General features: G+C 38.2%; 2 protein-coding genes and 1 long non-coding RNA gene across 3 annotated transcripts; 2 read left to right on the top strand and 1 right to left on the bottom strand.

Annotated features, from left to right (window-relative positions):
- Window positions 1-382: 382 nt before the first annotated feature.
- On the bottom strand, window positions 383-4336 carry RpS6 (ribosomal protein S6). The gene is made up of 6 exons (XM_028187796.2): window positions 4181-4336; window positions 3658-3862; window positions 3144-3289; window positions 2238-2408; window positions 1451-1597; window positions 383-504 (listed from the first exon to the last, which is right to left on the bottom strand). The coding sequence occupies exons 1-6, from the start codon at window positions 4184-4186 to the stop codon at window positions 418-420; spliced, it is 762 nt and encodes a 253-aa protein (XP_028043597.1). The 5' UTR covers window positions 4187-4336; the 3' UTR covers window positions 383-417.
- Window positions 4337-5515: 1179 nt separating this feature from the next.
- Window positions 5516-19873, top strand: Atg7 (Autophagy-related 7). The gene is made up of 11 exons (XM_028187804.2): window positions 5516-5888; window positions 6667-6862; window positions 8839-9291; window positions 9703-9809; window positions 12024-12168; window positions 12668-12826; window positions 13601-13789; window positions 14818-14973; window positions 15573-15688; window positions 17294-17585; window positions 19690-19873. Exons 1-11 carry the CDS (start codon window positions 5686-5688, stop codon window positions 19717-19719), a joined length of 2046 nt encoding a protein of 681 aa, XP_028043605.2. The 5' UTR covers window positions 5516-5685; the 3' UTR covers window positions 19720-19873.
- Window positions 6922-8413, top strand: LOC149500445 (uncharacterized). Its single transcript, XR_016324873.1, has 2 exons — window positions 6922-7459; window positions 7565-8413. It is a non-coding gene; the product is annotated as an uncharacterized LOC149500445 (long non-coding RNA).
- Window positions 19874-20713: the final 840 nt, after the last annotated feature.

Below are 20713 nucleotides of genomic sequence, written 5' to 3'. Positions count from 1 at the left end.
GCAATCAGTTTCACTTCTACTGTTGGTAGGACGTCTTGTAAGTCCGCGCGGGTAGGTACCACTGCCCTGCCTATTTCTGCCGTGAAGCAGTAATGGGTTTCTGTTTGAAGGGTGGGGCAGTCGTTGTAACTATACTTGAGACCTTAGAACTTCTCAAGGTGGGTGGCGCATTTACGTCGTAGATATCTATGGTCTCCAGTAAACACTTAACACCACGTAGGTTGTGAGCTCGTCCACCCACCTAAACAATAAAAAAAAACCTAAAATGATCTTACGTAGCTACGTTAGCTTTCTGTATCGTCTTATGGCTTTTATGTTTTAACATAAAATTTGCGTTTCGTTGCGTGCGAAGATACAGGTAGCGTATTAAATAAAATAGATGTAACGTTTTATATTTTTTATTTAAAATACAGTAGATCACTTTTGCGGAGCACTCTGGCTAGAGCTCTTGGAATCACGCATTGAAGCTGAGCGCCTGCGTTTGATCTCTTCCTGGCGACGCACCTATGAAGAAACAATTACCATGAGCAAGAGTATTTTTATTTATAATCAAGTTTTATCCACTAGTTAAACATATTTTAATCTGTGCCTGCATTAATACCTTGATTTGAATATAAACAAATCAAGGGGTAAAATACAGCATTTCAATTTTACAGCACAGTATGATTTCCGTAACTTATTACGGCTGCATGATACCAGCTGTGGGGTTATGTATGTATTCCATAATGCCAATGACTAGAGCCAGCTGGAGTACAAATATTTCCAAGTAAAAGTAATTAAATGACAAATATATAATTGAATATTTGAAACACATCAATCCCTAAGTTACATCAATTTTTGTTAAGGTAATGTTATCTAAATATGGTGGTGGGCAGTTTTAGTGTACCACAGACCACTTCTGTACAAGAGTAGTGGTTGTTTAAAGCTTCGTTTAATATTCTAGGTTCATACATGTACCTCATAGCAGGTAAATGGAACTATGCATAGTGAAAAAATTAATATAGGAAATGAAAATTCAGCTATGAGTGAAATTTAAAAAGAATTTATCTCTCTGCTTTAACCACTGAGTAACAGATATATAACTCTTATATATATCTGGTCAAGTTACAAATTCTTGAGATCAGAGGTACGAATCCATTAAGACATTTTTCCAGAAAAAAGTACAGATTCAGATTGTTTTGTCTTTCTTGGGGTAACTTGAGATTTTATGCTGCAGTTATTTAAAAATAAATCCTGTCTTAAAATTGTTCTCATAATACATATAACTACAAATTTATATTAAAACAAATTAATAATCATACAGTTTAAGCCATAAATAACAATCTCTAACATCTAGAGAATTTTCATTAGTCTTAATAACTTTTCCCACCAATTTATGAAGAACATTATGAATCAGAAAGTTTTAAAGATACATTTTTTTTAATTCTCTATAGAATTTAATTCAAAATACCTTGGATTCCTTCTTTCTCTGTGCAAGCAATTTAGCATATTCAGCCTCAGAGGACTTGCGCTTAGCGAGACGCTTCTTCTTCAGAGCGAGACGATGACGTCTACGCTGCAGAACTACAGGGGTGACTAGCCTCTGGATCTTAGGTGCCTGGTGAACAAGAGTGATGAACATTACATTAGATGAATGAAAATAAAATTATTTTTAATCTGCAGACTATATTGTATAACATAAATGTTAAAAATGTTAAGCACTCTGTAAAAGTAGACAGACAATTTTATCTGAATCTTCTGCTCGGTGCATATTGATTTTCCCTGATGCTGCTGTTTTCAAATATTTATTTATTTAAAAACAATATTGAAATCAGGGTTCTGTAGAGTACTAATAATTTTGTGTGAGGTTTGTCAAAAATAATAATTAATTCCCTTATTTGATTAAGATTTAGCCTCTTCAATATCAAAAAAAGAAATAATAGACTTCCTGCTCCTATATGCTTCATAGCTTACTAAACTAAGCAAATTTTCTAAGCTAATTCAAGAGCTCAACCTCAGTGTAACTTGGTTAAGGTCTGATTTCATACAGTGGTGTAGCTTTACTGAATTACATTGTTTTTAATTACCTGCACTACTGCTTGTATTGATATTAACAATATATTTCCATTAAAATTTAACATTGTTCCTGTGTGCAATAGTTACATTAAGCAACCTACATAGTGTTTTGACATAATACATAAACTACATTATGAGAGAAATTTGGGAGGTAAAGAAAACTTGAAATCTGGTTGATATACCTTATGTCTGGGTTTAGCATTTTCTTTTCCTTCCTTGGCTGGGAGCACGCGTTTGACGACATAACGACGTACATCATCTTCTTTGCTAAGGTTGAACAGCTTACGGATTTTGGAAGCACGTTTGGGGCCTAGACGGCGGGGTACATTTCCATCAGTCAATCCAGGAATTTCCTGAAAAATGCAAATGTTATTTGGTTTGTTGTTTGATATGGTTTGATTTTTAATGAAAGACAAAAATTATGGCTTTCCTTTTACAGCTTATGGTCATGAAAGTACAGGCATGAGATTTAATGAAATAATCAGGTACATATCCACTCTACCTTATACCTAAATATTAACTACTTTATTACTTTTGAACTTGAATACTCTTTCAGAAAATAAAGTTCATCTCCATATTTGCAGTATAAAGAAAACATCTCTATTGAGACAAATGTATGGTTCTCAGGATATCGCCATTTACATAAAGTCAATGCCTGGAATCCTAACAACCAATTTCACAATATACCCTGGCGCATATAATTACACAGATTTGATGATCTGGGAAACAGTAAGAACAGGGATACAAGTATTGATGTGAACACTGACTGCCTGCATATTTACTATGAATAGATTTCATTCAAACTACCCTATCCATCAAATTGATATAATTATTATAATCCACGAAACAAAACATTCGTAACATTCAATAATCAGAATCTTTGTTTTGTTAAAACCAAATATAATACAATCGTTACATTTACTTGATTTTAACTTTAGTATTCAAATTAACAAAACAAATGTGCCAAATTAAATTAACATATATGCAGCAGTTATTAACCATATGCACTTTAGATTTCAAGTTGTATATCTTTCTAATATGTAGATACTTAATCTAGAAATTTATTATTAATGTTGGGATTAACTTACCTGGGCACCCTTGCGCACAATAACAAGAGCCAAGACCGAGAGATTGGCGTCAACAATACATCCACGAACTGATTTACGTTTTCTCTCTCCATCGCGGCGCGGTCTGTAACATGAGTGGCCCTTTGACATCAGAAGACGAACACGGCCTGAAAGTAACATTGCATTCATGAGTGCTTTTGAAATTGTAGCTATGAATTTTAACAAGAGAAATAAGAACATTGCTTCCTTAATATCTCATTAATGTATGAGCGAAGCCTTAACCGTAGTCAATACCGTTATTCTGAACAAAATTCAGTAGGCAGGATCAGCACATTTTACAAAACATTTTTTTTTATTGCCCTTGTAGACAGATGAGCATACGGCCCACCTGATGGTGAGTGGTTACCGTCGCCTATGGACTTCAGCAATGCCAGGGGCAGAACCAAGCCACAAATTTACAGTACAAAAAAAAAAAACTCCATTGATCATTAAACTTTCTATAATCAAGTCTAAATTCAGGGTGGACTTCACTCACTGTTTGTCAGGACGCCCTGTTTCATCGGGAATCCTTGCTTGTCGTTGCCGCCAGCGACACGAAGTACATAGCCCTTCCATTCATCGCCCAGTTGATCAGCCTCTACTTCGGCGCCCATGCGCTTTTCGTAAAAGATACGAAGCTTGTGCTCGTCCACCACTTCGAACAACTTCTGGCATCCCGTTGCCGGGTACGAAACGTTTAACTACAAAATACAAGAGGTTATAAACATTCCGCACTTCGTTACACAAAACAAATTTCAGTTGTTTAACCATAAAGAAATTATCTAATCGTGGAACTTTATTCAGAAGACACAATAGTTAAGTCTCATTTCACAATAAAAATTTAACACGGCATGAGTATTAACTCCAAAAGACTCAATTTCATCTAAATTCTTCACTACAATCAACAAGTGAAATATCATTGTTTTTATATAATATGTTGGTAAATTTAATTAAATACACTCTTAACGCTTTATTTCTCGTTAAAACTTAGGTAAAAATACGAAAAACTTTTATAGAACCTTCATGACTGCGGTCAATCCCGTCGAACGTCAGCCATGAAAAAGACCAAATGTGTCAGTGCTGCCAATTGCCAAACGATTGCCGCTTCAGAAAATTGAGAAAATAATTAAATCAACCCTTTTCGACCAACAATCATTTATTGATTTAAGAAACCCCTAAATAGTTATTGAAAATCGCTAGATTTTTATTATAAGAAAGCTGTAAATTAATATTTAGTCGCTACAAATAATAATCAATGTGTATATCTCGATTACTGGAGCTCTTACTCTATGTAATCATTTCTTAAGAATTGATTTATTAGATTAAACAAAACCTTTTATATACAGGATGTACTTGCAAAATTATTTTTTTCAATCTAATTTTACATTAAATCGCAAATGTAATTGACCCAAGTTGAGTTTTTCTCCAAATCACCACCACCCCGCCTATTTCTGCCGTGAAGCAGTAATGCGTTTCAGCTTGAAGGGTGGGGCAGCCGTTGTGACTATACTGAGACCTTAGAACTTATATCTCAAGGTGGGTGGCGCATTTATGTTATAGATGTCTATGGGCACCACTTAACACCAGGTGGGCTGTGAGCTCGTCCACCCATCTAAGCAATAAAAAAAAAATCAGTGACTTTTGGGCGAAAACCCAGGGAGCTTGTGGATGAATTAAGGCGATGCTCGACTTCTGCGAGAGACCATCTCGCAGAAGGAGGCGGCGGAACGAGAGAGGGAGAGCTCTTCCCTTTCCGCACCGATCCGTCGCCGTCGAGCCGGGGGCCGGAGCGGAGGCGGGAATACGCCCGTACGTCCCGATTGAAAATGGTGCGTTTGAATAATAAACATGAATTTTTTACTAATGGGTAGCTAATACAATGTAGAATAATTTCAAGAAAAATAAAATAGGTATTGGGGCATCTTTTTGAGAAATTTTAGGATTGTCGTAAAAATTTATGAAAAAATAACAGATTTATGCTAAAAAACATATTTATTTTCAATTGAGGGGGGGTTTTCTCCCACTTTTTTATTTTATGAGGACGCCTAAATACTTCCAATCATTATGAAATTTGTTTAACCACGATAGATCATTTAGTTTAAAAGTTACACAGTTTTGTTTACACCGGAGTCACAGTAGTGAACAAAAAAATTAAAAACTCCATAAAAAATTACAAAAAATATTTAGCATTTTTTAATATATATCCCTCGATAAAATTAAGCATAGATTCCCTCATTTCGATATAAGAAATCACACTGTATACGCTGTGACATCGGCCTTGTTTGATTTTTATGTAAAAATATTATACTGTATGATGTGATACCTTCGCCTTTTCTGTTGAAAAAATGGAACTACTACTACTCAGCTGTGAGTGCTATGACACAAAGTGATAAACAATGATAATACATTCACCTTAGCGATTGGCATAAAATTAATTTCAAAAAGAAACTAAAACGATATAAAACGTTGTAGGAGCATTGAGTGAAGAAATATATCAAAAACTCGATTTTATTGTGTTGAAAATATGTTGGAAGCACAAAACCAAACAGAAATAATACAGTATGTGCCGTTTTCGTCTTTCGTTCATCCATCATTCTGGCATACCCTCACTGAAATGAAATTAGAAGTAGACAAATTAAAGGAAACTACCAAACAAATATTCGGCAGATTTACATACCGCTGTGATATTGGCTCTGTATTTGAAGTGGATGGTACCTCATTCAATAAGTAAGTGCAATTTAAATTTAACTTTAAAGTTGTATTTCAAAATAATTTACCAATTAAATTGTGTGAGAGAAATAGCGAGACTACGTGAAATATGAGGTCTTCATCGTTATCAGTCATAACAAGAATATGGTCCTGCTAGCGTAGCTGTGACATTGTGACATCAATTTGTCTGATATTAATTTCCAGTACCATTGGCACACCCTCTATACAAAAAAATTACATTGCCTAAAAGTACTTTTCTTACATACCAAAATGAAAGCCCTTATTGGAAGACCTTATATTAAACACTTCCTGTTATTTTGTACATTTTTGCTGTTGTTTTTTTTATTTGTGTAGATGCAGACTGCCTTGTAGCAAATTATTATATTATTAGTAAGTGAGGACTAGGTAAGTAAGAAAACTCTTTAATTGAGAGTAATGGCCTGGACCCACAGAGAGATGTAGATTCCCATGTATTTACTGCATGCACTCTATAAAATACTGCTGCTTATCTACAAGCAACTATAAATACAAGAAGAAGATAGGAAAAGGAGCTGAGCAGGGTGTAAAGTTCATAATTCTCCAACCTATTTCTGCCGTGAAACAGTAATACATTTCGGTTTGTACTATAAAAACTGAGATCTATGAACTCAATGGAATATAAATATCAATGGGCTTTGGTACCACAAAATTAAATGATGGATATCATGTTATTTATGATTACTTACTTACCTCAGATTATTGAGTAACCAAAACATTTCAACATTAAACATGTCCAATCATATGCAACTCTTTTCAGGACACCTCATTTAGAGCAACAATATCATCATGTGATGGGTACAATAATGAACAAAAATACTATTGAAGACTTCAAATCTATAGATAAGGCTTCATTAATAAATTCAATAGGCGAAATGATATGGTCCAACCTCAGGGAGAGAACTTGGATCACAAATCCTAGTGCTTTGTTGAATTTCTTCATACTCTCATTTGCTGTAAGTATTAATTAGGAGAGTATAAGTAAGGAGAAAACATGTTACGTTGACCCCAGTTCACTAACGCCCGGTTCCAATATCCAAAAAACGAATCGTTTTATATTACGATCCGTTACAATATCTACGAATCGTAGGACAAAATAGTTCCTATAAAAACGACTCGTTTTTAAAATTACTGATGACTTGCTACTAACGGATGGGAGGGCTAACATAGCGGTTCGTACTGCGTTTTGTATGGAGACTGTTGTCTGTAGTGTTCCTATATTATTTTAGAAATGTCAGTGAGCTGTCAAAACTACCATGCGTAGAGCATTATTTAACCTACCGATTTTGTTCGGTTGTGCTTTGGAATTTTTGTGTTTGTGTTTTTTCTTTTAAAATGTCGAGTTCAGAAAGTGATAACGAAGTTTTAATGTTACTGAATTCAAGCGACGATTCAAGTGATGATACGCGAAGTAATAGAGTGTATAAAACAAGAATCAATTATTATTCAGAGCTCGATAATCAGGAGTTTCAACTAAGATTTCGGCTCGACAAGCAGTCTGTGCAATTACTGTTAGGTGAAATTTATCCTTTTTTAAAGGTAAAAGGAACCAGGTTCGTATTTTTAATGCCAGCTGTTAATTGGTATTTTATGAAGTAGTTAACTATTTAACACGTGATTACATGAAAATAGTATTTACTAGTTTATTTTAATTCTAGGAATCATGGAATATCTCCCTTACATTACAATTTATCAGTTTGTAATGAAATAAACGAACAACAAAGTACGACGCTAACACAAATTTTTTGGTATTTTGGCGCGGTCCGGCCGACATCTGGCGTTTCCTTTGTCTCTTCATGGCGTTTTGTTCACTTTACAGTTAAAACTAAAGTAACTGTTTTTAAATTGTGAATGTTCAAATAAAATTACATATGTGATGAATTATAATCTAATATATAAAATTCTCGTGTCACAGTTTTCGTTGCCATACTCCTCCGAAACGGCTTGACCGATTTTGATGAAATTTTTTGTGCTTATCCGGTATCTATGAGAATCGGCCAACATCTATTTTTCATCCCCCTAAATGTTAGGGGTAGTCCACCCCTAAATTTTATTTTTTTATTTTTTAGACAAAAATTTTAATTTCTATTTTTTTATGATACAACATACAAAAATACATACAATCCTCAATTTTCACCCTTCTACAATGAACCCTTATTTTTTATTTGCTAATTAAAAACTATCCATTCCGGTAACTTTCTTCTTCCCTGATCTTTTCTTACCCGGAGTCCGAAACACGGCGAGCAAGCCAGAGCCTTTAGCTTCGTTAATAATGCACCTAACAGTACTCACTGATGTTTTTGTTGCTTCCGAAGTCTGTTTTAATTTTTCCATATCATTCTTCCCCTGTTTTATAAAGAAGCAATATACGTCGTACACAAATTTTCTACCCTTTCTTTTAAGTACTACACCAGTTTGTCACGGCATAGTGTATGTTTTATAAAAAATCAACAAACACTCAACAAATAGCAATGGCAACAAAGTCCACAAGCAATTATAACAAATAACTGAACGATTAATAACGATAGACTTTCCACTGTGCGCAAGCGTACTTTTGGGAGCAAGCGGAATGAGGGCGCGGTGCGGGACGCAAGGTTCGACTGATCTACCAATAACGCGCTCGATACGATTTCCCCTGCCGTCGCGCCTCACCCTCACCACCAAAGTGATCTAAAATTCGGTTCTGCGCAGTCAAGGTCATTTGCTCAAGAAGTTTGCCGATTACACTAGCATGATTACGATTAGTTGTTATAATACAATGACGATTCGTTATTTTTTGGAACCGGGCATAAGAGAAGGGCAGGAGAATGATAATTAATAATAATATGTATTTATTCATAAAGCATACTCAACACTAAGATGGCAGTTTATGTAAATGCTTATACACCACAGACATTGCAAAAGTAAAAAATTGTTTTAATTTAAATTTCAGGATCTCAAAAAATTTCATTATTACTACTGGTTTGCATTTCCTGCACCCAGCCAACCCACCGTTCACATGAAAGGAAGAAGCACGAAAATCTCAGATTACTTCAATAACAAACAATTAGAAACTCTATCTCAATGCTACAAATCACTTGAAGAAAACCAAAAGAACTTTTTTGTTGTAATCAAGAAAAATGATGATCTCTCAGTGAAGAAATTATCGGAAGTTTTCGATGTTAATAGTGCTAACTGCATTGACCTAGATCTCGTCAGTACATACTTTGTTTTTGCTGATCCAAGTAATGGATGCAACCCTGGTTGGCCACTAAGGACATTCTTAGCCGCACTGTTGGAATATTGTCCTGAATTGGCAAAGTCAACTTTACAAGTTATAGGGTTGAGGAGTTCAATGAATGGTGATTTCATAAAAAGCCTAGTTTTCTCCATTGAAATTCCACAGGTCAGTTGGTGATGCAAACTTTGTTTTACATTAATTCTGATTTTGTTTCTGAGAATTGTGTCTGAGATATATAACCGGTTGGAAAATAAAATTTAACCACCTGCTAAGTGGCTGTCACATCACACGTCAGAACATAAGTTTTTGATTGCCTTCAATGGCATTTCATGGTATTTGGTGCGTCATTGTAAAGGGTACCTGCCACAGACATTTGCCTACCTCTGAACTACTCTAACCAAATTTAAAGGCTGAGGCAAGTTCACTCAGCTGATATTACGTGTAAAATGACTCCTAACGCAACACTTAAGCTTCACTAGATTTGAGCTCTACTTCGGTGGGGGGAGTGGGGTGGTGCGAAAACTGATTTTCAATTATATGCAGCGATAATTTCCTAGATTTTCCTTTATTTTTTAGGACATCAAGCCAGTTGAGAGTGCTGGTTGGGTAGGATGGGAAAGAAACGATAAAGGCAATTTTGGACCCAGGCTCGCTAATATGTCTACCTCGATGGATCCTGTCATGTGAGCTATTGCAGAATTCGTGTTAAAATTTAATTCAATTCATTCACTAATCATTCGATTTTCAGAAATCGAATTTCTTTAGAATTTAAAAAAAAGCAGCCAACATTAAAAAAATGTCAACTTTACATTTATTTTAATTTCAACTCGAAAGTACATACAGTATTAAATGCGTTATGATTAACCAGTAAGGTAAGGGAACGTACCCATACTACGTGACCAATTTTTTTTGTTTTTTCGACCTCTCCCTCCCCTCGGTGATCACTCGTAGTATATGCCAAGACCCCCCCTCTCCCTCTTTAGTTTTCATGTATTAATTCATAATTATGATTTTTCATCATTTCACACGCAAAAAAAATAAAAAAAATTTGTTTCATACTCGTCTTTATTGCATAAGACTGCATACACACTTAAATTACTAGTGAATTATGTATAATAGCCGGCAAACTTCTTGAGCATTTGTTGACGTAGTGGGGGTAAGTTTGCGCATGGTACACTCACGTGCAAAAATATTATTTACTCTGCGTCATAATGCAATTAAATTATTAAAATCAAGATATGTATTTATTTATATATTTATTAGAACATCAACAAAAAATATAGGTTAATAATTGTAATAATTTAATCTTGGGGTAAAATAGATATTCCTTCTATTAAGTCAAAACTAGAGCTGTTGCCAGGTCTTCGTTCAGTTGAAGCGAAGCTGGTATTTGTAATTTTTTTTTCGTTATCATAATCTTGACCATTATCATCATCACTGTTTTCATCACCCGAGTCGCCATCATCGTGTTAAGTCGACATAGGGCTCATCGGTGTAGTTTACGACTCGGTCGGTTCGATCTTCTTTTTTGTCTATAATTAATTATTTTTTGAAGATATTCGATTCGTAGTAATCGAATGTTACTTTTTTCAATTACCAGCTTCCGATTATTTTCTGTTTTTTTTTCCATCTGAAGCCTAGCTCTTTCATAATTCGTCGTAAACTTCATTCCGAGCCATTAAAATGTATATCTTCTTTAAAATTTTCGAAGCCTTTTTATTACAGATTGAACGAAACTATCCATTCCGGTAACTTTCTTCTTCCCTGATCTTTTCTTACCCGGAGTCCCAAGCACGATGAGCAAGCCAGAGCCTTTAGCTTCGTTAATAATGCACCTAACAGTACTCACTGATGTTTTTGTTGCTTCCGAAGTCTGTTTTACTTTTTCCATAATATCATTCTTCCCCTGTTTTATAATGAAGCAATATACGTCGTACACAATTTTTCTACCCTTTCTTTTGAATACTCCACCAGTTTGTCGCGGCATAGTGTATTTTTTATAAAAAATCAACAAACACTCAACAAATAGCAATGGCAACAAAGTCAACAAGCAATTATAATAAAATATAACTTAACGATTAATAACGATAGATTTTTCACTGTACGCAAGCGTACTTTACGCAAGGTTCGACTGATCTACCAATAACGCGCTCGATACGATTTCCCCTGCCGTCGCGCCTCACCCTCACCACCAAAGTGATCTAAAATTCGGTTCTGCGCAGCCAAGGTCATTTGCTCACGATGTTTGCCGGTTACTATAGTGAGAGTTTACAAAGCGCTAAACACTGCGCGCTATATTCGAATATAGGTCGAAAAAATACGAGATTTCTCTGACTAAAATCGACTACGTGACAAAAACCTTTTTTTTTTTTTTTTTTTTTTTTTTCCGGGCCGAGGGCCGAACCTCCTACGAGGTCCCCGCGCCTAGGGGGCGCGCGGGGTATGTGAGACTCTACGATCTGCAGGTGTTGAGAGCAGACCGCGGGCCCAAGGAATTTAGGGCCCACCCACTAAACGACTCCCCTGCACTCTTACACCCGGCGTCCGATCTCCGTCCGGGGTCAAAACCCGGTCAGAGTAGGGGGTTCCCGCGGTCAACACTACAACCAGACACGCGGCGCCACCCCGAGGACGCCCGACCGACGGGTCGTCGAGGCGATAGTCGACGACCAACGACGTCAGTCTCCGCGGTACGGCGGCCCTTCAGGCCGCCCGGGCGATGCAAAAACGTGACAAAAACCTGAGCCAACCCCCCGCTCCTGTGACTGACCGTAGTATTTTAAAGACTCCGCTCCCCCCCCCCCCCCCCCCCAAACGGGTCACGTAGTATGGGTACGTTCCCTAACAGTTTTTATTATGACGCTAATATTATCCTACGAAAATATTGTAAATTTCAGATTGGCAGATACGTCATCAGACCTGAATATAAAGTTGATGAAATGGCGTCTAGTACCTGATCTGAATGTAGGTGTGATGAAAGATACGAAATGTTTGTTATTGGGAGCCGGCACACTTGGTTGTCACGTGGCGAGAAATTTATTAGTAAGTTATAATATTTATAAATGATTGTTTTGTACTAATGTGAAATAATACTACATCAGATTTGGTGTGTGTGAGTTCCCTAAATATGTCTACTTGTCTAAACGGTCTTTTGATAGAAAAAAATCAGTGAAATTATAACTTAAAACATAAATTCATATAAAAGCGGTTATTGCAAAAGTAAATCTGACCTTATACTAGTTCTGTGTTCTTAGTGCGAGTTTTTTAACGTTCTCGATAGCGTAAAAGTTAACCCAATTTTGTATGCAGTTGGAACAGCGCCCCTAGCGGCAAACGTAGGCAAACGATCCCATTCCATACAAATATGAGCTAACTTTTACGCTATCGAGAACGTTAAAAAGCTCTCACTAAGCACAGTGACGTCGGGAAAATAGCATGAATTAATTAGCTTAACTAATCACAGAACAGGTTGATAAGTTTCTTCCAACTATTTGGACTGACAAAGCCTAAATTCAAACATCCGTGAAAATTTAATTTGCAGGCCTGGGGTTTCCGTCATATAACATTCGTTGACAACGGTAAAGTGTCATATTCGAATCCGACCAGACAAGTTCTATTCAACTATCAAGATTGTCTCGGGGGAGGCCGAAGAAAAGCCGAAGCGGCCGCTGATAACTTGAAGTCAATCCTCCCGACTACTGTAAGTTTCTTCAAGAGCTATTGGACCGCGGCAGACGGCTTTGAAGTCGCCGTGGCCTAAAGGATAAGACGTCCCGTGCATTCGTATGTAGTGTTCGAATCCCGCAGGCGGGTACCGATTTTTCTAATGGAATACGTACTTGACAAATGTTCACGATTGACTTCCACGGTAAAGGAATAACATTGTGTAATAAAAATCAAACCCGCTAAATTATAATTTGCGTAATTACTGGTGGTAGGACCTCTTGTGAGTCCGCACGGGTAGGTACCACCGCCTTGCCTATTTCTGCCGTAAAGCAGTAATGCGTTTTGGTTTGAAGGGTGGGGCAGCCGTTGTAACTATACTGAGACCATAGAACTTATATCTTAAGGTGGGTAGTGCATTTACGTTGTAGATGTCTATGGGCTCTAGTAACCACTTAACATTAAGTGGGCTGTGAGCTCGTCCACCCATCTAAGCAATAAAATAAATAAATAAACCAACCTACTGAAACTACAAAAATTTACAATCCGAGTCATTTAGATTTCATAGTGATTTAGACACTTATGATCTATCAATGAAAAAAACCCTCTGAATAAGATTTTGGTTCAAATCCAAGATCTGAGGAAGCTGTCATGCGTTCCGATTGAAGGTCTTTATCAAAGACATTTGTGTCTCAAAGTTGGTGGCATAAGCGTTGTCGCGTCTTTTAAGTTCCAAGAAAAACAATAACTAATACATATAACAGCTTATTTATTTTAAGAAATCACTAAACTGCTCAATTTTAATATTTAGAATAGCAAAGGTATAGTAGCGCACATACCGATGCCAGGACATCCTATTGGGGATTCATTGAAAGAGGAGACCATTGGTGATATTAAAAGGATAACCGAGGCTATCTCTGAACACGACGTCGTGTTCCTTCTTCTGGACACGAGGGAGGCGAGATGGCTGCCAACACTCATTGCAGCACAACACCGGAAGGTAAGATTTCTTTTATTTAATTGTGATTCAATCTGTTGACAAAGAAAAGTTTGGGGTGTGAGCTACAAGCGATCCACTTCAACCTTAATAATTATATACAAAACTAGCTGACCCGGCAGACTTCGTAGTGCCTCAATGGATAAATAAAAGATCTAAACTTTTGTATAAAATAAACCTAAAACAAACAAAAGGAATCCGCCCGACGGGGGACACATCAAAGGAAAAACAAAATTGTTATTTTTATTTAATTCCGAGCATTTACATATTTTATTTATCTACCTTTTAAACCTTCTCTGGACTTCCACAAATAATTCAAGACCAAAATTATCCAAATCGGTCCAGCCGTTCTCGAGTTTTAGCTAGAAGAAGGTGAAGGAATAACATCGTGTAATAAAAATCAAACCCGCAAAATTATAAATTGCGTAATCACTGGTGGTAGGACCTCTTGGGAGTCCGCACGGGTAGGTACCACCACCCCGCCTATTTCCGCCGTGAAGCAGTAATGCGTTTCGGTTCGAAGGGTGGGGTAGCCGTTGTAACTATACTGAGACCTTAGAACTTATATCTCGAGGTGGGTGGCGCATTTACGTTGTAGATGTCTATGGGCTCCAGTAACCACTTAACATCAGGTTGGCTGTAAGCTTGTTTATTCATCTAAGCAATAAAAAAAAATGAGACCTTAGAACTCATATCTCAAGGTGGGTGGCGACGTTTACGTTGTAGATGTCTATGGGCTCCGGTAACCAATTAAAACCAGGTGGGCTGTGATTTTTTTATTGCATAGATGGGTAGACGAACTCATCTATGCAATAAAAAAAATACACGATAATTCTTCGTACCTCTATCCTCCATAAAAGAAACCAATATCACAATTATAGCTGATCGCCTCAAGCATCGGACAATTCGCACATTTGGCGGGTAAATTAAAATCTTCCAAAGTATAATTTACTTAAAACTAGCTAATATTTTCATGCCAGTGTCTTGTTTTCCCATAACTATAATCGATCAGGACTTTTTGCCTTTTCCAGATCGTCATAAATGCGGCGTTAGGTTTCGACAGTTATCTAGTGATGCGACACGGAATTAGCACCTCGTCAGAAGAGGTCGCTACTCTCGATAAACAATACATCGAAGGCCGGTACCTCGGTTGCTATTTCTGTAATGACGTCACCGCACCTGGCAATGTGAGTATACTTGATTGAGGAATGTCATCCGTGTCCGTGTCGTTTCGTGTTCCGCCTTGTTAGGACTTTTATTATTATTTTGTATTGTGCTAGGATCCATCGCTTCGTCGTCGTTGTGCCAAACCAGCCGTCCGATTTAAACCTCATCATCCAGAATCAAAATTCAATCTCTCACGATTCCAAATTCCTCAACAATGGACGTTTTTTTTGCAAATTTTCTATTAAATAAATTTAAATAAATATAAAAATATGTTTGTTGAAAAACGTTTTAATTGATAGCAGGCCGAAAAATTTTAAGTACCCACTTTAATCATATTTATTCATTGCACGTTAGCATCGTCTTAAAAAGAAAAAATAAATTACAAACTTGAAAGCCTAATAAGAAAATGCTGGGTATTTTCATCAAAGATAGCTTGGGTTACATTCCCATCGCCCAAACTCCAATCATTTTCAAAGATTGAAATGGGAAAAAACTTACAACTTGATAATCAATAACACCAAAAGCATTGTTATTGTCGTGACGATTACTCGAGATATATTTATGGCATTATCATCAAATTCTCCGTCCTACCATGAACATAAAATCCGTTTGTTTGCAGTCACTGAGAGATCGCACGTTAGATCAACAGTGCACCGTGACCCGCCCCGGGGTCGCGGCGGTGGCCGGCGCTCTGTCCGTCGAGATACTGGTGGCGTTGTTGCAGCATCCGAAAAGGTAACGTGACCTAACTATGCTCTAGGGCGGACTATCATGCATTAAGGCCGGGCCACACGATGCGGTACGGCTCCGGCACGACGCCTGAGCGATGTCGCAACGGTTTCCTAAATATAAAATGTATGGTATTCCACACGGCCTGTCCGGTTCCGCTCCGGCGCCACACCACAGGCGCACCGGACAACAGCGCGAGGAGGGGTGCAAGCAGTGCGATGCTACAGAGGCTTCTTGTGAGTGCGCACGGGTAGGTACCACCACCCTGCCTATTTCTGCCGTGAAGCAGTAATGCGTTTCGGTATGAAGGGTAGGGCAGCTGTTGTAACTATACTGATATCTTAGAACTCTTATCTCAAGGTGTTTGGCGGCATTTACGTTGTAGATGTCTATGGGCTCCGGTAACCACTTAACACCAGGTGGGCCGTGAGCTCGTCGACCCATCTAAGCAATAAAAAAAGGCATAGTTGTTTGTACTGGGAGAAGCCAAGCCAACCCTGTTGAGGTGCCGCAGCGGCGCCGGCCCCACGCCGTAGGAACGTTACGACGCCACAGTGTTCATTGGCCGCCAGTACGGTGCCGAGTAATGCGGTGCGGTGCGGCGCCGCCCCGTGTGACCCGGCCCTTACGATATCTCTAGCTTGGGCAGTGTTCAAAAGAATAATTGAGTGAGACATTGAAATAAATAATACCTAAAGGCTTCGTCAGGCGTCATTTTAGCGTCCGAGTGAATTTGTATTAAAATACTGGAAAATTAATAGAATTAGTTAGAAAATATACAATGTCACGCTCGACATCTTAATATTTTTAAATTTTCACATTGCTATCGAGAGGCACTATGATTGGGCGAACGTTACGTTGCGTCAAGGATCGTTGGACTAGTCAATTTGTGTGACATGAAAAGAGCGCGACGTTAAAACGCAGCACTAAGTACGCGTTCTGTTTGACGAAGCCTTTATACGGATCGGGAAATAGTAGTAGGAAGATTCCAGGATTATTATCAATAAATAAAGACTATTACTTTAGGATCCCCGAGCGTACGTGCACGTTGCCGTTGTCTGGCGGGCGCGGTGGCGGATTTCGAACCATATGGCGTATTATTAAAGAGTTTCCATAAGACGTACTTGCGCTGTGGATAATGGGTGCGCTAACAACTCTACACTATCAAATGTGTGAAGTTCTAGAAGTTGACGGTCTATGTTCAGCTTGGAGTACCGAAGGGCCCGTGTAAATTTAACTAATTAAGAACCTTTTTTTTCTTAGATGGGTGGACGGGCTCACACCCTACCTGGCGTTAAGTTGTTACTGGAGCCCATAGAAATCTACAACGTCAATGCGCCACCCGCCTTGAGATATAAGTTCTAAGGTCTCAAGTAAAAGTCTCAACGACGGCTGCCCCAGCCTTCAAACCGAAACGCATTACTGCTTCACGGCAGAAATAGGCAGGGTGGTGGTACCTACCCGTTCGGACTCACAAGAGGTCCTACCCACCAGTAATTATGCAAATTATAATTTTGCGGGTTACATTACCGACGCTCGCAAGTCGAACGGGTATCAGTACTAAAATTATTCCGTACCGTTAATTCATAACATGTCTCTTGTGCTTTATAGAGTCGATGCCCCGGCACTGTACAATTTTAATAAGACCGAACAAGAGATTCCGTCGCAAATCGAAGGAGTCTTGGGCGCCGTACCTCATTCGATAAGAGGATTCCTGCATTCGTACCAAACGATCGCACCGACATGCACGAAATTCAAACAGTGCATCGCGTGTTCCGACACTGTGATAAACAAGTACAGAGAGGAAGGATTGGATTTCCTTCTGAACGTATTCAACAGCGGTAGTTATTTGGAAGAAGTAACTGGCTTATCGGCGTTGCATTTGAGCGCTGAAATGAGCGAGGTAAGATTTTATTATATTGTTATGCGCTGGGGTTCGGGATAAATAAAAATTCTACCAAAGTGTAAAATTAACTTTAAAACTCTCAATTCACTTGTTCCGCTTCAGTTGAGGTGATCCGTTCGCTGTTTCGCTTTTGTAGTCAATACGACATCCCTAGATTTATCGAGAACATTCTGGGCAAGTCGAGTAGCTTCGATGTGTATTTTCGCCATCTTACAATAGATGGTGTTGTACTTCTCGAGCGTTGTCGACGTTACTAGTTCTTTTTTTTTCTTTTTTGATTACGTAGTTTCCCAAGCTTTTATTTTGCTTTGTGGCAAATGCGCAAGCTGCGCGAGCCAAAATCAAACAGAAGATGAAGAAGTTCCTTTGATATTCGTTCCGCGATAGATTGCGTTACTCTTACCGGCGTAACTATATATTTAAACAAGACGAATAAAGTAGGATTTCGACATGCAACCTAGCCCATGGACACAGCCCACTGAGTTCCTCGCCGGATCTTTTCAGTGGGTCCCGATTCCGATCCGGTAGTAGATTCTGCGAAGCACTGCTCTTGCAACATTAGCAATTCTCTCAGGTGGAGCCCGTGAGGTCACCTACCAGTCCGAGCGTAGCTGGAATAGTCCCTTAGGCTACCACCAGCTTTTAGATAGGAAAAAAGTGGTTTTACAGTAAAGTATAGTAACCGGCAAACTTCTTGAGCAAATGACCTTGACTGCGCAGAACCGAATTTTAGATCACTTTGGTGGCGAGGGTGAGGCGCGACGGCAGGGGAAATCGTATCGAGCGCTTTATTGGTAGATCAGTCGAACCTTGCGTCCCGCTCCGCGCCCTCATTCCGCTTGCTCCCAAAAGTACGCTTGCGTACAGTGGAAAGTCTATCGTTATTAATCGTTAAGTTATTTGTTATAATTACTTGTGGACTTTGTTGCCATTGCTATTGTTGAGTGTTTGTTGATTTTTTATAAAACATACACTATGCCGCGACAAACTGGTATACTATTCAAAAGAAAGGGTAGAAAAATTGTGTACGACGCATATTGCTTCATTATAAAACAGGGAAGAATGATATGGAAAAATTAAAACAGACTTCGGAAGTAACAAAACCATCAGTGAGTACTGTTAGGTGCATTATTATTAAGGAAGCTAAAGGCTCTGGCTTGCTCGCCGTGTTTCGGACTCCGGGTAAGAAAAGATCAGGGAAGAAGAAAGTTACCGGAATGGATAGTTTCGTTCAATCTGTAATAAAAAGATGTAATCATAATAACTACATAACAAGCAGCGAAACTCCGTACCGTAGAGAGGCTTCGAAAAATTTAAAGAAGATATAAATTCTAATGGCTCGGAATGAAGCTTACGACGTATTATGAAAGAGCTAGGCTTCAGATGGAAAAAAAGAACAGAAAATAATCGGAAGCTGGTAATTGAAAAAAGTAACATTCGATTACTACGAATCGAATATCTTCAAAAAATAATTAATATACACAAAAAGAAGACCGAATCGACCGAGTTGTAAACTACACCGATGAGCCCTATGTCGACTAATCACGATGATAGCGACTCGGGTCGAAGATTATGATAACGAAAAAAAAATTACAAATACCAGCTTCGCTTCAACTGAACCAAGACCTGGCAACAGCTCTAGTTTTGACTTAATAGAAGGAATATCTATTTTACCCCAAGATTAAATTATTACAATTATTAACCTATATGTTTTGTTGATGTTCTAATAAATATATAAATAAATACATATGTTGATTTTAATAATTTAATAGCATTATGACGCAGAGTAAGTAATGTTTTTGCACGTGAGTGTACCATGCGCGAACTTACCCCCACTACGTCAACAAATGCTCAAGAAGTTTGCCGGCTATTATACGCCTCAATCGATTCTAAAACGGTTTTTACTGTTCTTTATTGATCGATTTAACCAGGACATTTGTTAGACACTGCACGAAAACTTTGAAGCTAATCAGCTGCTTGGTTCTAGAAATCGGACAATACAAGCAATACGCTTAGTTTTTTTTTTTTAAGTTGTCAACTTTTTATATTACCTATAATAAAATAGATATTCCAGACAATTTATCGATTTATCTTTTTTCAGATATTGACATTAACCGATGAAGAAGATTAGAATGTTTTTAAATGAGGCTTTTATCATCATGTATTTAATGCATTTATTTATTAAGCTGTAAGTTATAGGGTTGCGAACGTTCTTATGTTATAAAGCTTTAGTGCTTGTGATATTTTATTGTCCTCAGTATGTTATTAAAAAATATCCGCAAGACACTGGTGTTTTATTCTGGAAATGCTAAAGCCAAATTTTCGTTTTGGTGACGTCACAGTTCTGTAGATATGACTATACTTATAACATTCCTATCGAAAACTATGAAGAACTGTAATAATACATTTAGAGCCAAAACTGGTCATAGTAATTGGAATTGATAATATCTGACTGTGAATATAAGAAACCAAGCCAAGAAGAACAAGCTTTTTTCTTTATTGCTTAGATGGGTGGACGAGCTCACAGCCCACCTGGTGTTAAGTGGTTACTAGAGCCCATATACATCTACAACGTAAATGCGCCACCCACCTTGAGATATAAGTTCTATGGTCTCAGTATAGTTACAACGGCTGCTCCACCCTTCAAACCGAAACGCATTACTGCTTCACGGCAGAGATAGGCAGGGTGGTGGTACCTACCCGTGCGGACTCACAAGTGGTCCTATCACCAGTAATTACGCAAATTACAATTTTGCGGGTTTGATTTTTATTACACGATGTTATTCCTTCACCGTGGAAGTCAATCGTGAACATTTGTTGAGTACGTATTTCATTAGAAAATTGGTACCCGCCTGAGATTCGAACACCGGTGCATCGCTTCAACACGAATGCGCCGGACGTCTTATCCTTTAGACCACGACAGCTCACATACTGTTAAATTACCGAAAACCCTTTTTATGAATGAGGATTACTGATGGATCAGAGGCCGTTCCAGTTTCACCAGGACAGGACCGAAACCCGTCGACATCAGCTCCCGGTTTCGTGGTGCGACGATCTTCGAAGAGTGTCTGCAAGAAATTGATGGGGAAAGCCGAAGACTAGACTCAGGGCTGTGGATTGGGAAA

This window comes from Bombyx mandarina, chromosome 21 (assembly GCF_030267445.1).
Source record: "Bombyx mandarina strain Sakado chromosome 21, ASM3026744v2".
Lineage (NCBI taxonomy): Eukaryota > Metazoa > Arthropoda > Insecta > Lepidoptera > Bombycidae > Bombyx > Bombyx mandarina.
Note: the sequence above shows the minus strand (reverse complement) of the source record. Positions and strands in the feature narration are given on the sequence as shown.